General features: G+C 37.2%; 1 protein-coding gene and 1 non-coding gene across 2 annotated transcripts; one reads left to right on the top strand and one right to left on the bottom strand.

The window, feature by feature from the left end:
- Positions 1-10,329: 10,329 nt before the first annotated feature.
- Positions 10,330-11,584, bottom strand: LOC140833294 (adenylate isopentenyltransferase 3, chloroplastic-like). Its single transcript, XM_073197670.1, has one exon. The coding sequence runs from the start codon at positions 11,357-11,359 to the stop codon at positions 10,409-10,411; it is 951 nt and encodes a 316-aa protein (XP_073053771.1). The 5' UTR covers positions 11,360-11,584; the 3' UTR covers positions 10,330-10,408.
- Positions 11,585-23,260: 11,676 nt separating this feature from the next.
- LOC140835616 (small nucleolar RNA R71) lies at positions 23,261-23,366 on the top strand. Its single transcript, XR_012118938.1, has one exon. It is a non-coding gene; the product is annotated as a small nucleolar RNA R71 (small nucleolar RNA).
- Positions 23,367-25,590: the final 2,224 nt, after the last annotated feature.

Here is a 25,590-nt window from a genome sequence, read left to right as displayed (position 1 = left end):
CAATTAACCTCAATCCCTTTCCTACAACTTTAAACTCATTCAAACGCCTAACAACTTGCATCAAAATCTTAAAAATACACCAAACCTCAAAACTAGCATGCTTATACGCAGCAACGATCGCCCGTCAGTTTCCAACGAAGCCTGCAACACTGAAACTTCAAGAATTATCAAAATCATAACTTTTCTGAAACGCAGTTTGAGCAGTCCCACGAAAAATGCCATAACTCACTCAATATTTGTCCAAAAATTTCGAATCATATATCAAATCGAAGGTATCGAAAAGTTACACGTTTTTGCCGTTGAAAGTTTTCCCAAAATATGAACAGAAAAATCGCAGTTTTGACATGAACAGTAAAAAAACGAATTTTAGATCTAAAAATTTTCCTTCGAAATTGATCCGATTCATGATCCGCTCAAACTACTATCATCATACATAACTTTTACGCATAAAAATCGACACAACGCATAATATGACTTGATCGACACAGCAAGAACAGAGTATACGTGCCTTTTTGATGATAACGTTACCGAAAGACGACACCGAAGCGGAGATAGGAGCGAGGTTGATCCGGGACGAACGTGGCGCTAAAATCTTTGAATAAAATGCAACAAAAAGCTGCTGGAAATCGAAGGGAGAAGGGGCGGCAGCTTCTTGCTCAAAAACCCTAGATTTACTTTCTTTTAAAAAAAATAATAAAACTAGAGTGAATTGTTGTGTGTGTGTTAGGCGCTAATTAGTGTGTGCAAAAGTGTGTGTGTGCGTGAGTTTTGCTGTGTGTAAAAGTGGGTTTGTGTGTGTTTTTAATTAAAAGTTGCTAATTGACTAAATGACAATTCTAATTAAAAATACTAACTTTCTCTTAACTAAAGCACACTCTAATAAAAATAAATGGTACAAATGCTAGACTTAAAAGTTTAAAAGTTCTAAAATTACTTAATAATTATCTTATACTTTAAAATACTAACATCTCATAAAATACTAAATCTTAAAAGTTTTAAACTCTCAAAATTTGCTAAATAAAGATTTAGGATCAAAAGTGCTTAAACTCACTACATTATTTAAAATGCCCCCAATCTCAACTAAAAATAAAATACCATCTTTAAAATTGCCAAAAATCGTCACCGGGTCTTTTCCTCAATCCCGCCTCGAATGAACGCCTGAAACATGAAACTCAATAGACATTTTAACGTGCATCACATAAACATAAATAATTTAAAATAATGTATTTAAATAAATCATGCATCGCCAAAACTCACTTAAAATTAATTTAAATGATTTAATAATTAAATGAATGCATGGGTTATACGTGTATTAAATTTGGACACTACAATAGTGGGATACTCTCCTAGGAGATCACCTGCGTAAGGGCGAAGTGTACAGGCCGCTTCAAATATGAAAAGCACTCGCGAAACCAATCTTGTGTCGAATCAGCATTGTCACATGCATTAATTTTCATTCATGTGGGGGATTATTAGAAAAAAATGAGTTTTGTACTTATTTAGAATCGATAAAATAATTCGAACGAGCTACATAGCGAACGGAAATATTTCTCGATTTCAAAAAAGGGTGAATGAGAAATTAATTGAGTTCAAATTTTATCGAATGAAAAGATTGAATCGAAAAGATTATATATATATTAATATATTATTATATTATATAATATATATAATTTTAAAAAAAACAGAAATCACACGGCCAAGTGATTTCTCATTTTGTGGCGCCTCTCTGATTTGGCCGGAATGCCAAGATGTTTTTAATTAAAAGGTGTCTCTTTTTAAGTAAAAAGTGCATCATTTCATTCAAGTCTTTTCACCTTCTATAAATAAGACCTCCCGCATTTCATTTCATTGCACATTTCTTCTTCTTCTTCTCTTCTCTCTAAGTTTAGTTCTATATGCGAATTTTTAAGCATTAGCGTTTAAAGATTTTCAAGCATTAGCACTTAGAGTTCAAATTTTCAAGATATAAAATCTTGAGTTTGAATTTTTAAGCTTATACACTTAAATTCGAACTTTGGAATTAAATTCGAGAGTTGTTTTTTAATTTCGTGTTTTTTAAGTATTTGTGCTTAAATCCAAGTTTTGCAAGATTTAAACTCTTGGAATTGGATTTTTAAGTTTAACGCTTAGAATTCAAAATTAGAAAGTTTGCATACCATATTGATAGTGTTCTAAACATCTCAAGTTCGTGTGTCTTTAAGATTTGTAGTGCTACTATTTTAAAGTCGTAGTCGTTGTATCTTGGGAAACGAATTGCCAACAACCGTGAGCATCGGGGCACAGCAATATCGTTTTAAGGAAAAAGAGTAAAACTCTTGCCTCGACTATATTTCTCCTAGCCATTTGGTTCACTCATTTCTATCCGGAGATTTTCCGATGAAAAGGAATACCAAACCAAGAAAATATAGTTATATAATAAAATTGAGATTAATTTTTGAAATATAATTCTTTGAGTAGTTAATGTAAAAAAAAATATTTATTATTTGTTTTCAAAATCAACTAGAATATATTTTGTGTAGGGGTAATTTTGGCCATTAGTTAACTAAAAAGCAAAATATAGTACAATTAAAATGTTTTGGATTGTTGTCTTTCTTGAAATAGTAAATTTTATTCACCACACTCTAGCAACACGAGAAGTAATGGGATCCTAGAAGTGACTAATGAAGATATTGAATTATCGTGCATGGGATACTTTATCTTGCGCATAATGCTTATCAGACTTTTTAAATACCCATGACAACCGATGTAACCGAGCCGAGCCGAGAATAAAACCATGTTCAGGGGAAAAAAGGAAAAAAACACACCCCCGTCACCATGATATGGTGCGGTGCAATTTGAATGAAAAAAGTCCTCACCGTATAATTAGAACTAGATACTTTGCACACACGATGCGTGTGTACAGTTTTTTTGTATAATTATCGAGTGATTAAAGTGAAATTTAAAAAAATTATCAAGGGACTAAAGTGCTATTTGAATTGTTGTAATTAAAAAAAATAAAAACAAAAGTGTTTGTTGAAATTAAAAATAAAAAAACAAAAGTGTATTAATAGTATAATATAAGGGCAAAATTGGAAGATTAAAAAAACAGACAGAGACACCATTTTTGATTCTATCATAGAGATTTTTAATAATAGTAATAGATGATTCTTTTTTATTATTTATGATATAGTTATATATTACTTATTTTATGTTTTATCTAAAAGCAACTTGTAAATAATATCTAGTTTCATTATATTTTAAAACATTCTTAGTGTGATTTTGACATAATTTTACCCTAATTTTATTCTACATTTTTATAGCGCTCCCACTTTACATTGGAACATTGTTTTAAAATTTGAATATGTTAATAATACAAATCACAAGTCATAATCCCGCTTTATTACTATATAACACAGCGGAATGTTAATATCTCAAGTTAGAGACAATCACATGAAGAACATGATTTCAAATTATTCCTCGAGTTAAAACACTAAGGGTGTGTTTGGTTGAATGGATTAAATAAGGATAGATTAATAGTCAAATATTTATCATTAAAATTTTAAGATATTTTAATAATCATTTTGACCCGGTTTAAGATCTAATTTTATTAATCAAATAGTTATCCATAAAATTGGATCTTAAACCGGGTCAAAATGATTATTAAAATAATTTAAAATTTTAACGATAAATATTTGACTATTAATCTATCCTTATTTTAATCCACTCAACCAAACACACCCTAAGAGTAGGTCTTTTAAACGGTCTCACGAATCTTTATCTGTGAAACAGGTCAACCCTACTGATATTCACAATAAAAAATAATATTTTTAGCATAAAAAGTAATACTTTTTCATGGATGACTCAAATAAGAGATCTGTCTCACAAAATACGACTCGTGAGACTCTTTCACATAAGTTTTTACCAAACATTAGCTCTGTATATACTTAATCGAGTGTCGATATATAATTGAGACTCGTTTGTTTAACTTAAACATCGGATTTTTTTTCACATAAATTAACCAAGAGCAAAAACTTGTGTAAGACGGTCTTACGTGTCGTATTTTGTGAGACAGATCTCTTATTTGGATCATGCATGGAAAATATTACTTTTTATACTAAGAGTATTAATTTTTATTGTGAATATCGAAAAAGCTGATATGTCTCACAAATAAAGATTTGTGAGACCATCTCATAAGAAACCTACCTACTCTTAACCAAGTTGGGTTAGTCGTAGAGGAGATCCAAAACCGATTTTATTTATTACGTGGAGGCCTCGTAATCCACCTTATAACATCCCGATTCGCTGAATTTGCAGATCTTTGACTTTCTTGTGTATTTAATGGAAATATGAGAGTGGTAGGTGTTGGTGGTCAAATTATTACAGATATGTTGTCGTTTGATGATTAGTTGAGGCCATATTTGAATAGTAAAATTGGTTAGAATTGGATGATGACTAGATTCCTAGATTTGTCAATTATGGAATCGAAACATAACTCGATTTTGTGTCGTATTTTTTTCCTCATGGATAATAGTCAAAAGAATTTTGTGTTTTGTTATATAAATATTTAAATTTGTGTTTTGATCTTGTAGTTAAGTTAGGTCGTGAAAGTGGAACAATGCATGCAACAATTATTTGTGATGGAAAAAACTAAAGTAAATAAATAAAATAGCAAATGGCAAAAACTTGTGTGAGACGGTCTCACGGATCGTATTTGTGAGACGGATCTCTTATTTGGGTCATCCATGAAAAAGTTTTACTTTTTATGCTAAGAGTATTACTTTTTATTGTGAATATGCGTATGGTTGACCCATCTCACGGATTAAGATCCGTGAGACGGTCTCACATGAGATCTACTCATAGCAAATTGGCTCAGATACACGAGATCGGCCCAGAGGAGTAGGATCGTTTTCCGAAGATTTGCAGGAATCATTTCAGTCTTATTTTGTTTTTGTATTCTCATCTATCATTAAAGTCATTCAGCTACGGTCGATCGTGTGGGGATCCGGACGCGAATTCATTTCTTAATCGTCTGTGGGAATAATTAAATCAATTATAATAAACATGGTCTAAATATTTTTTGTTTTAAATGCAAGTGTCAAATGCGGAACGTAGTGAAATTCATTCGAATATATACATCGAAAACAAAGTAAAAGTCTTGTACCATATACAGTCATTTAAAACTAAGGTTTAAAAACTACATATTAAGTGTTCAACCCTATCTAAAATCCAAGTCCGTAGTCTCCACGTTAATCACGATCTCTCTCTTCATCTCCTCGACCCTGATCCTATCCCACCTGTTGTCATGAACACATACAAACACAACAACAGCCAGATAACTCCGTGAGAAATAAATCCAAGTATAAATCAACGAAACATGCAATCATATAAACAATATAAAAGCATGTAACATATATCAGTAACATGTATCAAAATCTGAAACATAACCAATATAAAATCGTCAATCAGACTCGTGACTCCACGTCTCAGACTAGACTCAATCCTAGTATAGGGATCCCGGTTTCCAGACGTTGGCATTCCATATCGAATATCACTAATAGAAGAAACTCCAATTCTATTCCACATCGATATAACCAAACATCCGGTGTCTTGACCTATCCGTCACAGACTTTGGTACTTTCACCAATTCACTATCATGTGACAATGTGCAATGTGCCAATGACGATTCCACCACTATCTGGCACTTATGTCACAAGATTACTCGTCTAATACTCGTATAATACATGCTTTCTATAAATCAATAGAACAACCATATCAATTCAAATCAATGCACACAATAACAATAAGTATGTGATTTAGGAAAACTCAAGTATATCATACTCGAGTCGTTCTCCCGGTATCATATTGACTTATACCTTTCTTTTATTGTAGTTCTGACGACGTTCCCGTCTAAAATTCAAAGTCTGTCAATACACAATCTGGCAATGAAAATATCAAATAATATCATATCAATATACTGCTCAAATCAACACCAATCTGATCAATCTGGATTTAACTCAAAATCAATGGCATAACGGCATAATCTCGATATTCCTGTCAACACAATCTCAACAGATATTAATTAAAATCCATAACCAACATATAATACAATCTGTAATCAATCCATAATCCAAATCTGTCCAATATTAATCATTATAATCTGAAAAATCATAAAGATTCCATAATCAATCTGTTTCTCAATCCAGTTTCAATTATACGATGTTTATCATATCAGAAACACCACATATGAGTCATATCCGATTCTGACAATACCATAATTTCAAATCATATCAAAACGTAATAAACTTACATCCAATTGTAGCATGCGTCGATAGAAACACTGTGGGGACCCGGATGCTAATCAAATTCATAATCGTCATTGGGACAATTTAATCAATTATAATAAACAGGGTCTAAATTTTTTTTTAAATGCGGAACATAATGGAAATCATACTAGTATACATATCAGTATAAAATAAGGTACAAGTCCTGTACAACATGCATTCAATACAGACTAAGGTTCAACAACTAACTATCAAGTGTTCAAACCCTATCTACAGCAACATCAAAGTCCGTGGCCTCCACTCTAATCATGATCTCTCGTCATCTCCTCGCCCCTGATCCTGTCCCACCTGTTGTCAAGCACACATACAAACACGACAACAGCCGGATAATTCCGGTGAAAATATAATCCCAGTATAAATCAACGAACATGCAATCATATAATCAATATAAAGCATGAAACAGATATCAGATATATATCAAAGTCTGAAACATAATTAATATAAAACTATCAATCATTCTCGTGACTCCACGACTCAGACTAGACTCAATCCTAGTCTAGGGATCCTGATTTCCAGACGTTGGCATTCTATATCGATCACCAGTAATAGAAGAAACTCCAATTCTATCCACTCGATATGGTATCGATCATCAGTAATAGAACAAACTCTAATTCTATCCACATCGATAGCCAAACGTCCGGTGACCTATACGTGATAGACTTTGGCACTATCGCCAATTCACTATCTTGTGACATCGTGCAATGTGCCCGTGATGATCCCACCACTATCAGGCACTTCTGTCACAAGATCACTCGTCTAATACATGCTTCCTATAAATCAATAGAACAAGCATATCAAATCAAATCAATGCATTTAATAACAATAAGTATGTGATTTAAGGAAACTCAAGTATATCCTACCTGAGTCGATCTTCCAATACCACATTGAATTATACCTTTCGTTTGTAGTCTCGGTCTGAAGCAATATCAGTTCTGAACTCAAGACCGTCTCTGTAAATCTGAAACGACATATCGAGAATCATAATATCAATATTCCATTATCAATTCAACACTGAATCTGATTAATCTGGATTTAATTCAAATCACGGCATAACGACACAATCTCAGTATCCCCGTCAATACCATATCAACAGACATCAATTACAAATCATAACTCATATCTGATACAATCTGTAATTCATTCATAACCCAAATATGTCCGATTTCAAATCAATATAATCAGAAAATCATAACAATTCCATAATCAATCTATTTCTCAATCTGACTTCGATTCTACGATGTCTAACATGTCAAGAACATCATATATGAATCATATTCGATTCCAACACTATCATAATTTCAAGACATGTCAAAACGTAGTAAAAATTACGTCCAGTTGTAGCCTGCGTTGATAGGAACACAATACTGAAGTCGGATTCAAATTCTGACGGGCGGATATTTCACAAAAGGCGTAAGGATTTTTCACAATTTTCCCTTGAACCTTTCTCAGTTTTCTTGCGAAGGAAATGAAAGGAATTGCGAATTATATACATCCACTGCATGGTAAAGCTACGTGGCTCGTCCTTTCACAAAACACGTCTCGCGCATATGCGCGACATCACTCGGCGCATATGCGCGAGATCATATGTCTCGGCGCATCATCTGCACAGCACCTCGCGCATATGCGCGCCCTTACTCAGCGCATATGCGCGAGGCCCTTGTTCATTTTGCCCAACTCTCGGGTACCCTCGGCACATGCGCGGATTCATGTTGCGCATATGCGCGAGGTTCTCTGGACATCCCGCGCATATGCGCCCGGCTGGGTCGCGCGCGAGAGCTCATCCTCGCAGATAAATCTTTTCATGCTGAATTCAAATCGTGTCCCGATTAATCCTCTCATAATCATATCAAATTATAACTCAATAATTACAGATTACTAGGATAAAATTCTCGGGCATTACATTTCTCCCCCCCTAAGATATGATTTCGTCCCCGAAATCACAGGCAATTGATCATATCAATAAGAAGGAATGTAATAGAAACTGAATAAAAACTTACATCAGTGAAACAATGCTGGGAATTCCTGTCTCATGTCTGATTCAGTCTCCCAGGTGGCTTCTTCAATGTCATGACGAGTCCATTGAACTTTCACAAGCGGAATTGTCTTTGTTCTGAGCTGTTTTTCTTTACGATCGATAATCCGAATCGGATTCTCGATATAACTCAATGTCTCATCCAGCTCGGTCTCGTCTGGCTGAATAATATGAGAATCATCGGGGAGATATTTCCGCAGCATAGATACATGAAAGGCATAATGTATTCCCGATAATGAAGGCGGTAATGCGAGTCGATAGGCACGGTCTCCTATCTTCTCGATAATCTCATATCGACCAACGTATCGTGGAGATAACTTCCCTTTCTTGCCAAATCTGACAACTCCTCGGAAAGGTGAAATCTTCAAAAATACTCGATCTCCAGTCTCAAATACCAACGGTCGTTGTCTGATGTTGGCATATTTGGCATGTCGGTCCTGGGCTGCCTTCATTCTCTTCTGAATCAGCTTCACTTTTTCCGTCATATATCTGATAATATCAGGTCCAATTTCAGGAACCTCAGAGATATCATCCCAATATAAAGGGGATCGACATTACTTTTCGTACAAAGCTTCAAAAGGTGCCATCTCAATATTCGTTTGATAGCTATTATTGTACGAAAACTCGCAGAGAGGCAATGCATCTTGCCAATTAGTGCTAAAATCAAGCACTACAGCTCTCAGCATATCTTACAATGTCTGAATCATCCGTTCTGACTGTCCATCAGTCTGTGAATGATATGCGGTACTCAGATGTAACTTCGTACCGAGAGCTTGCTGCAAACTCCGCCAGAAGTGTAAAGTAAACCGAGGATCACGGTCTGAAACAATCGACTTCGACACTCCGTGCAATCTGATCACTTCTCTGACATAAATGTGGGCCATCTGATCGTATCGGTACGTCATCTTGTATGGAATGAAACATGCGGATTTGGTCAATCTATCAATCACGACCCAAATCGCATCACAACCTCGGGAGGAACGTGTCAATTGTGTCACGAAATCCATGGAACTGTGATCCCAATGAATAATATGTGCATTGGACATTTTAAAAATATGTGCATTGGACATTTTTAAAAAAAAATTTGGACATTGACCCATTGAGAACATGATTAAATATAATGATTGTGTTCATTGGGGATTTAATCTAATTTTGTAGAGCCCAAACCATAGAACTGCACGACTCATTAATTAAATTTTTAAAAATTTTGTATGCATAAAATGATAATGTTTGTCTAATATATTTATTATTTTATCTTCTGTCAACTAGTATTTAAACTTTTATACTTTACTTGTTGATTATTTAACATTTTTTCTTGAATTATGTAGTTCCGCCCATTTCAAAAAATAAAATACAAAAAATTGTAATATTTAAATATTTTATATATCTTTATTTTCTATTTTCTAGAATAAAATATTATATATATTATTTATAACAAATAATATATTTTTACAATATTGGTTTAATATATTTATCATTTTGTTATTTTGATAGTTTATATTGACAAATTTCAATTTTAGCAACATATATTACCATTTTTGGAAATTTCAATATTTTTCTAATATAATTGTTCATATCACACTGCATTACGTTAGAGTCATGTTGATGTTGTGGCGCACGAAGAAAAAAATTGTGAAGAGATAAATATATAACTCGTAAATTATATTATCTTTATATTTATATCTATTGTTTGATTGTTTTTAATTTGCAAATTGAGCTTTACGATTAACAAGATTTTTTTTAAAGTATCGTCTCAGGCCTTGTGAACCATAAATACAACTCTGGTTATGTGTATCTCGTCACAATCTTAACGTAGATGTAGATAGGTAATTGGTATTGAGATTATTTTGAACTTGAATTATAGTATTATATAATAAATTGGCTTAAAATTATTTTCGTACATAATAATTTGTTAATAAATATTTAGAAGTATCATATTTAAATAATTCGTGAATACAAGATTAATTATAGTGAGTTAGTTGGGTAAAATCAGACAGGGAACTCAAATTTAAAATTTTTCCCAAAATGGCAACAGTACTACGTTGTCTACTCCAACTCAGTAACTTGCAGCCGCCATAAGCGAAGCTTCCATGCCCGGTGTGCCGCCGCAGTGCGCCACTCGTCGGCGATCACACAAAAACCTACTTACTATAGCGGCACTCCGCCCAGCCACTATATTCTCCCACGCAGCCTCCGCTACTCCACCACGTTTCCTGAACACATCGGTGGCATCGAGGCGGTGTAGCTCCCACCCTTTCACATTCCGGAGCCGGATAATTTTCTCCAACTGGCGGCACGCCAATTTTCTGGTGTTCATCTTTATTTGGTCAATTGCTTCGGCTAGAATCCGAGCTCGAGTTTCCTCGTCGTCGGAGAATGATTCTATGCGGAAAAAGTTGTCCAGTTCCGGGACTCCGATTGCTCTTCGGATCCCTCTAGAGTAATCGGCATCTGGATTGAAGAAATCTCGAACTTCAGTCACCATTCCTCTTTCCACCATTCGATCCACCCGATCGGAGACGAAGGAATGCAACGTCGGCATCGAAACGTCCACCCACAGGAAACAGCAATCGTATCTCGAACGGAAATCGCTGTCAACCAGTGCTTCGATGAATGAATTGGAGCCGCCGACTATGATGGGAAGCTGCTCTCGGTGGAGTATGGATTCCACGGCAGATGACGCCAAGGAGCGGAAATTGGCTGGGGAGAAATCTGATTCGGGGTCGACGTCTCCGAGGAGATGGTGGGGGACGCCGCAGCGCTCCTCGTCAGTGATTTTGTTGGTGGCTATATCGAGACCTTTGTACACCTGCATTTTGTCGGAATTGATCACCTCTGCCGGGAAACGCGTGGCGAGGTCTACAGAGAGGCGGGATTTCCCCGCGCCGGTGGCTCCCATTACCACCACGACCTTTTCTTTCCGGTGGTGGAGGAGTTGCCCGATAGCATTTGCCGGAATCTGTAGCAAAGGGCGCGTTTGTTTGCACACAGACAGTGATATTTGCATGTTTATTAATGAATAGATTACCAAATAAAAGCCCAAAAATTTTAGTGAAAATTATGATTTTGGAACAACAAAATTTTGACAATAGAGAAGGAAATCTCGTTTCTATAAATTTACAATTCAAGAACTTGAAATCTTATAACACATACAAAAAGGTGATAATGTCTTGTAAATGCTTAACAAAATGATGGAAGATTAATTGATGGGAAAGTATGAATTTTGGGAATTGGGTTGAAGACAAAAACATTTGTTTGCAAAAAATGAGATAGAAGGGTGTGGTATATATGGAGGTATACTCCAAGAAAAAGAAACCTTTGATTAATTGTCCTTTTACTATTTGGACTTAATATTAGTCAACACCAAGTTGATGAATATGATGGTCCTAAAGACACCTTCGATTAATCTCGTAATGGGATTTGCACTAAACCCGTTTTTGAACGTTCAATGCCAAGTATTAAACGAGAATCTGAGAAAAAAAATGACAGAAAGTTTATTTTGTTTAAGGAAAAAGTATTAGGATGGGCGGCAAGAGGAGGTTCTCTTGTAGGTGGAGAGAACATTTTAATGGGAGATATTGCTATCAAATTACTAATGGAAGAGGGAATATATTTGTGCTTCATTTCGTTTGTCCTTTTATTTTTTTCATCGTTTTCCAGTTCCTTTCTTGTTTTAGGGACTTCTTGTTTATTACTTATGGGCTGGTTAGTGAGTAGGACCTTTATCATTAACCAAATGGTACTTACGTTGTGATAAGATATATATATATATATATATATATATATATATATATACAACGTAAGTACCATTTGTATATATATATATATATATATATATTTACGTATATATATATATATACAAATGGTACTTACGTTGTATATATATATATATATATATATATACAAATGGTACTTACGTTGTATATATATATATATATATATATATATATATATATATATATATATACAAATGGTACTTACGTTGTGATAAGATATATATATATATATATATATATATATATATATATATATACAAATGGTACTTACGTTGTGATAAGATATATATATATATATATATATATATATATATATATATATATATATATATATATACTAGTACAACGACGCACGCGTTGCGTGCTTGTACGATATGTTTTTATAATTTATTTGATTTATATTTAAATGAGGATCAAAATATATTTATAAGAAATAATGAGTGGCTACATTATAATTTTGATATATGAACTAAAAAATAAATTAAAAAATAATAAAAAAGACCCAAACAAAAATTGAACCTACAACCTCATGATTAAAAAACATAGGCTTTATCCACTAAACTACATGTGACTTGCTTTTATTCTTTAACACTTTATTAATATATATAATTAGTAATGTAGAGAGTGGAGGTGAAGGGTATTTTAGGTATTTTAAAAAACAGACCAAGGAAGTTACTCTAACCTACTCAGCCTTAATAAATAGTAAGAGATATATATATATATATATATATATGTATATATATCCTGCACACCTACCGTACACACTTATGTGAGCACCAATGAAGTGTCAATCACCTATTGGATGTGATGAAATATAGAAAAATTGCGCATCTAAGAGATGAGTGACACATCATCGGTGCTCACATAGATGTGCAATATATCAAAACTATATATATATATATATATATATATATATATGGGATTTAAGTGTTTCTCTTTTTGAAAAGTCTTAGTCATTTCTTCTAGTTGCTTATGTTGGATTCCGTAAGACTTCAAAAATCAAGAATCTAGTCTTGAAATATTTATAGCCGTGGGTTTGTAGTTAGCGCATCAAGGATAATTGAAATTTACCAAATGGCAGATTTTAATTAACTAATTATGACAAGCCACTTATTTAATTTCTCCAATTTAATCTAGATCGACTAATTTTGTGAGGTTTTTATATGCGGTGTCGGCAAAATCTTCAAGAAGCACTTTTAATTTGAAAAAGAATTTTGATTTTTTTGTACACACAAAGACCATTTATATTTGAGATATTTTCTTAAATAGGCTTCACACAAGTACTATAATCAATTTTAGCCTTCAGTTAAATTAATTTACCAAAATAATCTTTTTATCATATCAAATTACAAAGATATCCCCTATCTTTTAATTCCTATTCACCATCAATCTCTTCATCTCAAATTCTATATTTTATAATCTCACCAATTCCGTTCGTATAGAGGCGGCCGTGAAACACATCAATCTTATTTCTTTAAACAAATATGAATTTCTTTTCTTTTTTTTTTTTCACTTAATTTTTATGCAAAAAAATTTTATTTTATATTAATATTATTGTGTGCGTAGGTATATAGGTTATGACAAACTCATTCTGTTTTGAAGGTTTGTTGTGCATACTCATAAACTGTTAGCATAGAATAAGGTAGAGACTTAATTGAGGCTATCGGATTTTCTGTTTATATTGTGTAAACTCATATTGATGTAATTATTACGTTTCATAACCATAGTGATTAATGATTTTGTTTATATTGTTTTGCATGAGCAACAAGCGTAATTAAAATATTATAATCTTGGTGGTCTCGTATGCACTAATTCAAAATAACAATTCATAATTATTAAAATATGTTTATTGATATAAGTAAGTAGTATTAAAAAATTAATATATTATAAATTAAATAAAACACAACAAATGTTAAATCAACTCTGGAAAAGAAATAATAGATAATTAAATAAATGAGTAATGACTTTGGAACATGTGTGGTGATCGAGCAAAACTTGCACTATGAATTCCCCAAGAAAATATGATTTTGTATGCTCAAAATGTAATCGCAAGTGCACGATGTCAAGTAATAGTATAGTGTATATGAATACGAGTATCGTTCCACTGGAGACTGTATTTAACAATTATTATTTTAGTTATTAAAACTTTAGCGACGAAATTTGATTGTTTGTTTTATGACTAATAAAATTCAAGAAAATTTAATTAAACAAGATCAACGATTAATTGATGAAATATGAATGCTAAATCAATGGATTAAATTTCAAATGATAAAAGAATTTGTTGGGAATTCTGGTTCACCTACCCCTTATTAATTTATTAATTCGTTCGGTTGTGTTCTACGCTTCCGACAGGATTTCCTATTCAATTGAACACACTCTCTCGAGCTATGTCAAACTAATTCACTCAATGAAGTAATTAAATGTCTTTAATTATTTATCAAAAATGAATCGCATTTCGATTAATGAAACCCCCTAGTTTTCGACCCTAAGGACTATGACTATCGGCACGTATCCAATTTCATATATCTATGCAAATTGTAGATCCGCGAATTACACTACTCGATCCTATCACTAGTTTTTTCTCTCGAACTCACTCGTGATATAAAATAGTCGTTAAAGTTAGCTACGCTCAACGACACAATGAAAATCGTAGAATAATCAAGAATAAATCACAAACCGACATATAAATTAACCAACTAAAAGTTCGGGATAGGATCCCCTTTAATCCCAACAAATAATTGAAGTTAGCTACTAGAATTCATAATTAAAATAAGCAAAACAATGTTTAAACAAAGGAAATTAAACTAGAAATACTAGGCGTGACGAAATCTGCGAAGAACGATGCCCGGAAACCGTTGAATCTTCAATCCAAGTGCAAAAGCTCTCCCAAAATCCTTTGTGCTCTCAAAATTATGTCTGCATCCCCCCAAAAATCGGCCAAGCCACCTTTTCATATCATTCTCCTCTCCAAAATAAGGTAAGGAATCGCACACAATATTTTGCCAAAAATAGATGGCGCTCGGGCGGTAGAAAACTACCGCTCGAGCGCCACACTCTCTGTAATTAACCTCGTAACATGCAGCATTCGCGCTCGGGCGGTAGAAAACTACCGCTCGAGTGCCGACTCTTCTGTATTTTTTTCTTTTGGTGATCAATGCTCGCGCTCGCCCGAGCGCCGACCTTGCTGCACTTCAGTTTCTTGAGTTGGCACTTTGGTTCCAATTTTTTGGTTTTCCGGCTCCTTTTCCTGCAAATTCATCATGCCCAAGTGATACATAATCAAAAGCAATTAATTACTAAAAAATGAACAAAAAGTAAATGAAATGCATGCATGCACAATGTAAACATAATTAAAACTAATGCAATAAACACGTAAAAACACCCCTTATCAACCCCCTCATACTAACCTTTTGCTTGCCCTCAAGCAAAACAGGTTAAAGCACGAGACTCTAAACAAACACAACAAAAGTAAAAGACTCAAACAAAAACTAACCCACACAATTAAATGTCGATGGCGAGTTGACACGTTTATGCTCATGCCTCAGTTTACTTTCCCAATACCACTCATAATCAAGTCAAGTCGCAAACGAATACTCATTCTCATCTTCACATGAATATCGACACTAATTTGAACGTGTGTGTGTGTCATGATGGGTCTAGTCATTCGTACGTCAAATAGATCAATCATCAAATCATGCGTGTCACTCAATCAACACTTCAATACAAGTTTCACTAGCATGCATCCCCGTGTCCATTTATCACTAGCCATAAATTGAACTTTATTCAACTTTTAAGTGCAGATAAGGGTGTCGAAAAGAAGGAAAATAAGCTCAAGTGGCTAAAAGTTGGGAGTACACCGATCATTTTCATTGTGCAATCGTCAAGACTTATCGTCTGACTTTCCTCATCTCCTTACATCTCCAACTTTTAGCCTAGGAATAGAATTTCATTCCTTTTATTTCGGCTCCCCCTCACCTTACATCTCCAACTTTACTCTTTTTTTTCTTTTTTTTTTTTTTTTTTTGAATGCACAATTTTCACACATGTACTCCCTAGGCTAAGAATATAATATGACTTTGGATTACAGCCGGTTGGGAGTATGATTTTTTAATTAGTGCATTGGAACGGAGGTAAATATAGAGTTCAAGGCAAATCAACTTTTCTCATTCAAGGTCCCAATTAGCGACTTATTTTCACGGGTTTACATGCTAAATCAACTCATAAATGATGTCTTTCAAGTTAACCACACAAAACCTTCAAATTTCGCCATTATTCCTACAAAATTCTAGTCCCCACACATGTGTGCTCAAAAAGTTCAAACTTGAGCCACAATTCATGTTTTAACAATCAAGAGTACCGTTCATGATATGACCCAATCAATACTTTGGTGTACTATCCATCCAACCTCATCATTGGCTCATAAATTATGTCTTCTCACCATAAACGACACAAAACATGCAACAAATTAAACATGAAAATCTACCCACCCCCTCATACTAGAGTTGTGCAATGCCCTCATTGCACAAAACGAACAAACACTAACAACAAAACAACTCGTGAATGTAAATGCAAACACAGAAATGCAAACACAAATATGCAAACACAAATGCAGACTAAATAAGCAAGAAAGCTAATAAACATGCTAGATGGAAACAATGATAAGAAAGAAAAACAGCAAAGCGGTAAAGGAAAAAAATTGCGAAGTAGGGGAGACAGTAAACTCCCCTGATCAGTGCTCCTCCTCATCCTGGTCTGGTGGTTGCACTCCTGTGCCCTCCCCATGCTGAGAATAATCATACTGGAACTGGAATGGGGGAGGAGGTAGTGGAGATGGTGTGATGGTCGATGGGTCAACGCCCCCGTGCGCCAGCAAAGAGCGCATCATAGAGTCAATGTGCGATAGGTGGTCCGTGACATACAAGTTAAACTGACTCTGATGTGCCTGGAAGGCGAGATTCTCATCCATTTTGTCATTCTGCGTTCGCCTGCGGGGTTGTGGTGGGAGGCGTTGTGGTACGGCAGTGCTGGATCCACCCGCATCCTCCGCTCGAGAGGGAAAGTCCGCCCGTCTCTTTGCCCTCTTCCGCTGTTCGTCCTCCCGGCAAATTGGCTTCATCGGTTGAAGCCATTCCTCGTCGTCCCTGAAGTGCACCCCGGCCCGGGCACATAATTCGGAAATGATGGTCGGGAAGAATAGACCTATGTGGCTGTTGTGGGTGCTTAGAGTGATTTGCGAGTTGATAAGTTTCCCCACATCGATGTCATATCCTCGGTGCAACGCAAAAAGTAACACCGCACGCTCCTTTTGCACCTCGCTTTTGTGCGAGACAGGCATCATCCGCCGGGCCACAAACAAGTACCACAAGGCCATATCCGCCCTCAAGTATTTCTCATCGAAGCAGCTCGGTGATCCACCCAATGGTTTCCACATTGCACCCGGGCGGCACAAACTCTCGATAATCAGATTGTAGTCGGGACTAACCATTAGTGCCTGGAAAGCAGAGTCATCTACCTCGGCCGTTTCCAGGAGGGCGTTAATCGTGGTCGAATCGAACGGCACAAGCTTGCCCCTAACAAATGCCCTCCCATCAGTGCGCTCGACGGCATTGGCGTAGAATTCTCTAACTACCGATACCACTGCCGCTTTAGGTTGTTCACTAAATTTCTCCCATCCCCTTCTTTCTAAGTCCACCAAAGGTGGCAGATAACGATCCTCAAAAGTCCGACGAAATCCCCTCTCGGTGATGGGGTTTCGGTGAATTTTAGCGTGGTCATATCTAGCCCGAGCCTCCACACTCACAAAACGTGTTCTATCAAAAGCGGAAGACGAAGAAGAAGAGCCGATGTTACCTTTTTGTCTTTTAGGAGCCATAGGAGTGGAGGGATGGAAGAGGAAGACGATGGCCGGAGCAAAGACCCGATTGATGAACTAGGCGTGTGTTCCTACGAAGAAGAGTCGCCTTGCCGAGGTTGGGAGAAGAAATCGACCACCTGCACACAAAAATTGAAGGAGATAGTGAAGAAGAATTAGGGATTTTTGGGGTTGGGGCGTGCAGAAAATGAAAGGGGGAAAGGGGATCTGCGACTTAAAAGGCAGTCGCGCTCGAGCGGTAGAAAACTACCGCTCGAGCGCCGAGTCCTCGGGAAAAATTTTTGAGAGGCAGATGTTCGCGCTCGAGCGGTAAAATATTACCGCCCGAGCGCCAAGCTCTCTGGACTTCTGTATTAGCTTCGCGCTCGAGCGGTAATAAATTACCGCCCGAGCGCCGAGTTCTCGGGAAAAAATTCACATTCCACCTTTTTTTTTTTTTTTTTATATATACAACAACAGTAAAACAAAATATGCTGACACGAACGAAAAAAAGAAAAGTAAATTAAATGCAAGAGACGGGAGAAGAAGTAAGTTCTCAATTTATCGTCGAGAGCTAGACTGTCGGTCTGTCTCAGTTCGGCGTGTCTTGGAACCGAGTGATTCCAAGTTGCGGCTCAATTGTGCCACCCATGTAGTGCTTCAGTCGCTGGGCATTGACCGTAAATGCCCCATCCTTCCTATCTTTCAATTCTACAGCTCCCGATGGATAAACTTTCGAGATCACGAATGGACCGGACCATCGTGACTTCAATTTCCCGGGAAATAGTCGCAACCGGGAGTTGTAGAGTAGGACACTTTCGCCTTCTTTGATTCTCTCTCGATGATCCTCTTATCATGAGCCTTTTTTGTTTTCTCTTTGTATGACAATGCAAGATCATAGGCCAGATTTCGGAACTCCTCCAATTGATCTAGTTGAAGCAACCGTCGTTCACCTGCATCAGTAAAGTTAAAGTTTAGTGCTTTGGTTGCCCAATATGCGCGATGCTCTAACTCTACAGGTAAGTGACATGCTTTACCAAACAATAATCTGTACGGTGTCGTGCCTATTGGTGTTTTGAAAGCAGTCCTATATGCCCAAAGAGCATCATCTAATCTCACCGACCAATCCTTCCTACTGACACCTACCACCTTCTCCAAAATTCGCTTTATCTCTCGGTTAGACACCTCAACTTGCCCACTCGTCTGGGGGTGATAAGGGGTAGAGATCTTATGTGTGACACCATATTTGCTTAAAAGTTTTTCAAAGAGTTTGTTGTAAAAATGAGTGCCACCATCACTAATGATTGCTCGTGGTGTTCCAAAGCGGTTAAAAATGTTTTTCTTCAAAAATTTTAGAACCACTTGAGCATCATTAGTGGCGTATGCTTCCGCCTCTACCCACTTAGACACATAATCCACCGCCACCAAAATGTATTTTTTCGTGAAAGAACTGGGAAACGGTCCCATGAAATCTATTCCCCACACATCAAAAACCTCACACTCAATGATATTATTTAAAGGCATTTCGTGACGGTTAGAGATGTTACCTGTCCGTTGGCATTTATCACATGCTAGCACATAAGAACGAGCATCTTTAAAGAGGGTTGGCCAATAAAAGCCACATTCGAGTACCTTAGATGCCGTCCTCGTTGGTCCAAAGTGACCACCTACCTCACGGTCATGGCAATGGTTGAGAATCTTATAAAACTCTTCCTCCGCAACACACCGTCTTATCATGGAATCTGCACAAATCTTAAACAAGAACGGTTCCTCCCAAAAATAGTATTTCACGTCAGAAAAGAATTTCTTTCGTTGGTGAAAAGATAAGTTCGGTGGAGGTGTGCCTGTGACAAGAAAGTTAGCGAAATTTGCATACCATGGACAATTTCTCACCTCAAATAGTTGCTCATCCGGGAACCAATCATCGATAGCATGATCAACAGAATCATTACAAATACATTCTAATCTAGACAAATGATCTGCAACCACATTCTCAACACCCTTCTTATTTTTTATTTCTAAATCAAATTCTTGCAACAATAGAATCCACCGAAGTAGGCGTGGTTTTGCATCTTTCTTAGCAAGTAAATGTTTCAGTGCAGAGTGGTCAGTGTAGACAATGACTTTAGACAAAACAAGATATGCATGAAACTTGTCAAGTGCAAACACTACTGCAAGTAACTCTTTTTCGGTGGTAGCATAATTCAATTGTGCCTCATCTAGAGTTTTACTTGCATAGTATATAGTGTGGAATACCTTGTTCTGTCTTTGGCCGAGGACAGCACCTACCGCAGTATCACTAGCATCGCACATGATCTCGAAGGGTAGATCCCAATCCGGTGCTACCAAGACAGGAGCCGTCACCAAGCGCTCCTTCAACTTCTCGTATGCCTGCAAACAATCAGAATTAAAGTCAAATGGCACATCTTTCATAAGTAAGGAAGATAGAGGTTTGGCAACTTTAGAAAAATCTTTGATAAAACGCCGGTAAAAACCGGCGTGGCCTAGAAAACTTCTAACTCCCTTTATGGACGCCGGAGGTGGTAAGTTCTTAATCACTTCAACTTTCGCCTTGTCCACCTCGATTCCGTCCCCCGAAACCTTGTGCCCTAGGACAATTCCCTCTTGTACCATGAAGTGGCATTTTTCCCAATTAAGCACCAAGTTTGTTTCCTCACATCTCCTCAACACCACCGTCAGATTCTGCAAACAATCATCAAACGAAGAGCCAAATATCAAGAAATCATCCATAAAAATTTCAAGGAAAGTTTCTATCATATCATGGAATATAGCGGTCATGCAACGTTGAAATGTGGCAGGGGCATTACAAAGACCAAACGGCATGCGGCGAAAAGCAAAAGTGCCGTAAGGACAAGTGAAAGTGGTTTTCTCTTGGTCCTCCGGTGCAATCATAATTTGGTTGTACCCCGAATACCCATCCAAAAAGCAATAAAACTCATGACCCGCTAACCTCTCAAGCATCTGATCAATAAAGGGAAGGGGAAAGTGGTCTTTACGGGTGGCATCATTCAATTTTCTATAATCAATGCACACACGCCATCCCGTAACCGTCCTAGTGGGTATTAATTCATTATTTTCATTTGTGATAACAGTAATCCCACCTTTCTTTGGCACACATTGAACAGGACTTACCCATGCACTATCAGATATAGGATAGATAATACCTGCATCGAGAAGCTTAATCGTTTCAGCTTTCACTACCTCTTGCATCTTAGGATTCAATCTTCGCTGAGGTTGCACAAGAGGTGAGTACTTCTCTTCCATCAAGATCTTGTGCATGCAGACTGACGGATTGATTCCTTTGATATCCGCCACCTTCCACGCAAATGCACCCTTGTGTGCTTTCAATACTTCCAACAGTTTGTCCTCCATCACATCTGTCAAAGCAGCAGAAACAATGACAGGTAAAGTGTTATTCTCACCTAAGTACACGTATTTGAGGTGTGGAGGCAACGGCTTCAGCTCAAGTGTTGGGGGATCCTCGATGCTTGACCTTTGAGGGGTCAAATCTCTTCGTTCTCCTAGATCCTCTAGTCGCATCCTCATTGGCCTTCTCCATGGTTGGTTGGCATTAAAGTGTGCCACAATTTCAGCTCTCTCCTCATCCAATTCCTCTTCTCCCAATTCAGTATCGATAGTGGCCTCCAAAGGGTCCCTTAGAGCATCCTGCACATAGTTAGACGCAAGAGAGTCAAAAGCATCAATTCGAAAACAACTATCAGAATGCAGTGTGTGCTTAAGTGCATTAAAAACGTCAAATGTAATCTCTTCTTCGCCCACTCTCAATCTCAACTTCCCCTCTTGCACATCAATCAGCGCCTTGCCAGTTGCAAGGAACGGTCTACCCAAAATGAGAGGCATCTCGGTATCCTCCTCCATGTCGAGCACCACGAAATCGGCAGGAAAAATGAATTTGTCCACTTTCACTAGCACATCCTCAATCACTCCGCGGGGGTACTTGACCGATCTGTCAGCCAGTTGCAAGGACATCCTCGTCGGCTTAGGCTCGCCCAACCCAAGTTTCCTAAACACAGAAAATGGCATCAGGTTAATACTTGCATCAAGATCACATAATGCTTTATGAAAAACAACATCACCAATCATGCAAGGAATAGAGAAACTCCCTGGGTCTTTTAGCTTCGGTGGGATTTTGTTTTGCACCAAAGCAGAGCAACTCTCAGTCAAGTTCACTGTCATGTGATCCTCCAATTTTCGCTTGTTAGCTAAGATGTCCTTTAAGAATTTGGCATAACTAGGCATTTGCATTAAAGCATCGGCAAAGGGAATATTGATATGCAATTTTTTAAACACCTCAAGAAATTTGCCGAATTGTGCATCTAGTTTTGCCTTTTTCAATGCTGCAGGGAAAGGCGGGGGGATAACAATCTTAGGATGTGCCGTGGGTGCTGGTGTAGAGTTAGATGACTTACCTTTTGACGCCTCAGCATGCTCATCCGATACTTGGCTTTTCTCTTTCTCTCTAGGCTCCAAAATCTTTCCACTCTTCAACTCAATGGCCTTCACTTGCTCTTTTGGATTAGTTTCGGTGTTGCTTGGCAAGGTGCCCGGCTCTCGATTTGCTATCATCTTGGCCAATTGCCCAATCTGAGTTTCGAGCCCCTTAATCGAAGCATCTTGATTTTGAAGTCTAGTTTCTGTGGATGAAATAAACTTAGACATCATTTGCTCCAAGTTGGACTTTTCTTCTCTAGGAGGCTCGGATCTGTACATTGGTTGTTTGCCATATTGTTGTCCTCCTTGCGGTCTAGTTTGACTGTTTTGGCCGCCCCATGAGAAGTTAGGATGTTGCCTCCACCCAGGATTGTATGTGTTCGAATAAGGGTCATGCCTTGGGCGGTTTTGGACTCCCACTTGATGCACCGGTACTCCTTCGGGCACATAGAATGGATTGTCATCTTGACAGTCTTTCACATAGTGCTCACCTCCACATTTCTCACAGAATACCTCTTGCAAACGCATAGCCGTGCCACCCAAGTTCAAGCCATCTATTTTCCTGTTTAAAGCATCAAGTTGTGCAGTAATAGCAGAAAAATCAGTTACCTGGTGCACTCCTGCACTTCTCCGCTGGTTGTTTCTGTCAGATTGAGGATGATAACTGCTAGCAGCCATCTCCTCCAACAACTCATATCCTTCTTCCGCAGTCTTCCTCAACAGGTTCCCACACGCAGCAGCATCTATCATAGTACGGTTAGGAGTAAGCAAACCATAATAGAAGGTTTGAACGACTAACCCAAGTGGCAACTCGTGATGTGGGCATCTTCGTAATAGATCTTTGAAACGCTCCCATGCCTCATATAGTGACTCTTGATCGAACTGAGCAAATGTTGTGATGTCTGCCCGCAGCTTCATGGTCTTCGATGGAGGAAAGTATTTGATGAGAAACGCCTTCGCCATGTCCTCCCATGTAGGTATCGAACCTACAGGTAAACAATTCAACCAAGCTTTAGCTTTATCACGCAAAGAGAAAGGAAATAAACGCAGTCTAACAGCATCATCAGAGACTCCATTAAATTTAAAAGTATCGCAAATCTCAAGAAAATCCACGATGTGTGTGTTTGGATCGTCCACAGCAGTTCCTCCAAATTGGACGGTGTTCTGAATCATCTGGATAATGGCTGGTTTTATTTCGAATTGGTTTGCCCGCACAATCGGCCTCACAATGCTGGGGCGTGCACCATCCAAAGAAGGCTGGGCATACTCTAACATGGGTATGCGGCGTGGCATTTCAATTCGTCTCTCGTTTTGGCGCTCCGCCTCCTGCTCTGGCTCGTGCCTTTCCATCAGTTCCTTAAGTCTTTGCTGTTGTCTTCGCCTGCGGAAAGTCCTTTCAATTTCAGGGTCACACTCAAGCTCCAAGTCAAGTGACTTTGGCATGCACCGGAAGAGATATCTGAATTAAAATATGGAGTGTTAGTTCGGTAAAAATAAAATACACTAAAGAAAATAACTAAAAATATAATTGTAGATTAACAGTCCCCGGCAACGGCGCCAAAAACTTGATCGAGCAAAACTTGCACTATGAATTCCCCAAGAAAATATGATTTTGTATGCTCAAAATGTAATCGCAAGTGCACGATGTCAAGTAATAGTATAGTGTATATGAATACGAGTATCGTTCCACTGGAGACTGTATTTAACAATTATTATTTTAGTTATTAAAACTTTAGCGACGAAATTTGATTGTTTGTTTTATGACTAATAAAATTCAAGAAAATTTAATTAAACAAGATCAACGATTAATTGATGAAATATGAATGCTAAATCAATGGATTAAATTTCAAATGATAAAAGAATTTGTTGGGAATTCTGGTTCACCTACCCCTTATTAATTTATTAATTCGTTCGGTTGTGTTCTACGCTTCCGACAGGATTTCCTATTCAATTGAACACACTCTCTCGAGCTATGTCAAACTAATTCACTCAATGAAGTAATTAAATGTCTTTAATTATTTATCAAGAATGAATCGCATTTCGATTAATGAAACCCCCTAGTTTTCGACCCTAAGGACTATGACTATCGGCACGTATCCAATTTCATATATCTATGCAAATTGTAGATCCGCGAATTACACCACTCGATCCTATCACTAGTTTTTTTCTCTCGAACTCACTCGTGATATAAAATAGTCGTTAAAGTTAGCTACGCTCAACGACACAATGAAAATCGTAGAATAATCAAGAATAAATCACAAACCGACATATAAATTAACCAACTAAAAGTTCGGGGTAGGATCCCCTTTAATCCCAACAAATAATTGAAGTTAGCTACTAGAATTCATAATTAAAATAAGCAAAACAATGTTTAAACAAAGGAAATTAAACTAGAAATACTAGGCGTGACGAAATCTGCGAAGAACGATGCCCGGAAACCGTTGAATCTTCAATCCAAGTGCAAAAGCTCTCCCAAAATCCTTTGTGCTCTCAAAATTATGTCTGCATCCCCCCAAAAATCGGCCAAGCCACCTTTTCATATCATTCTCCTCTCCAAAATAAGGTAAGGAATCGCACACAATATTTTGCCAAAAATAGATGGCGCTCGGGCGGTAGAAAACTACCGCTCGAGCGCCACACTCTCTGTAATTAACCTCGTAACATGCAGCATTCGCGCTCGGGCGGTAGAAAACTACCGCTCGAGCGCCGACTCTTCTGTATTTTTTCTTTTGGTGATCAATGCTCGCGCTCGGGCGGTAGAAAACTACCGCCCGAGCGCCGACCTTGCTGCACTTCAGTTTCTTGAGTTGGCACTTTGGTTCCAATTTTTTGGTTTTCCGGCTCCTTTTCCTGCAAATTCATCATGCCCAAGTGAGACATAATCAAAAGCAATTAATTACTAAAAAATGAACAAAAAGTAAATGAAATGCATGCATGCACAATGTAAACACAATTAAAACTAATGCAATAAACACGTAAAAACACCCCTTATCACGTGGTCATAGAAAAAGGGTAATTTAGGACTTTTAAATTATACAAGACATAATGCAAATTATGTAATAAAGGTCATTTTTAAAATTATGATTTTGAAATAGACTAGAATAATCAATTTCCCTTTATTATTTTATTACTTTCTTT

Source organism: Primulina eburnea, chromosome 6 (genome assembly GCF_022965805.1).
Source record: "Primulina eburnea isolate SZY01 chromosome 6, ASM2296580v1, whole genome shotgun sequence".
NCBI lineage: Eukaryota > Viridiplantae > Streptophyta > Magnoliopsida > Lamiales > Gesneriaceae > Primulina > Primulina eburnea.
Note: the sequence above shows the minus strand (reverse complement) of the source record. Positions and strands in the feature narration are given on the sequence as shown.

Excerpts from the sequence above, each read along its gene's own strand:
- LOC140833294 (XM_073197670.1), bottom strand. The coding sequence starts at position 11,359 with ATGCAAATATCACTGTCTGTGTGCAAACAAACGCGCCCTTTGCTACAG.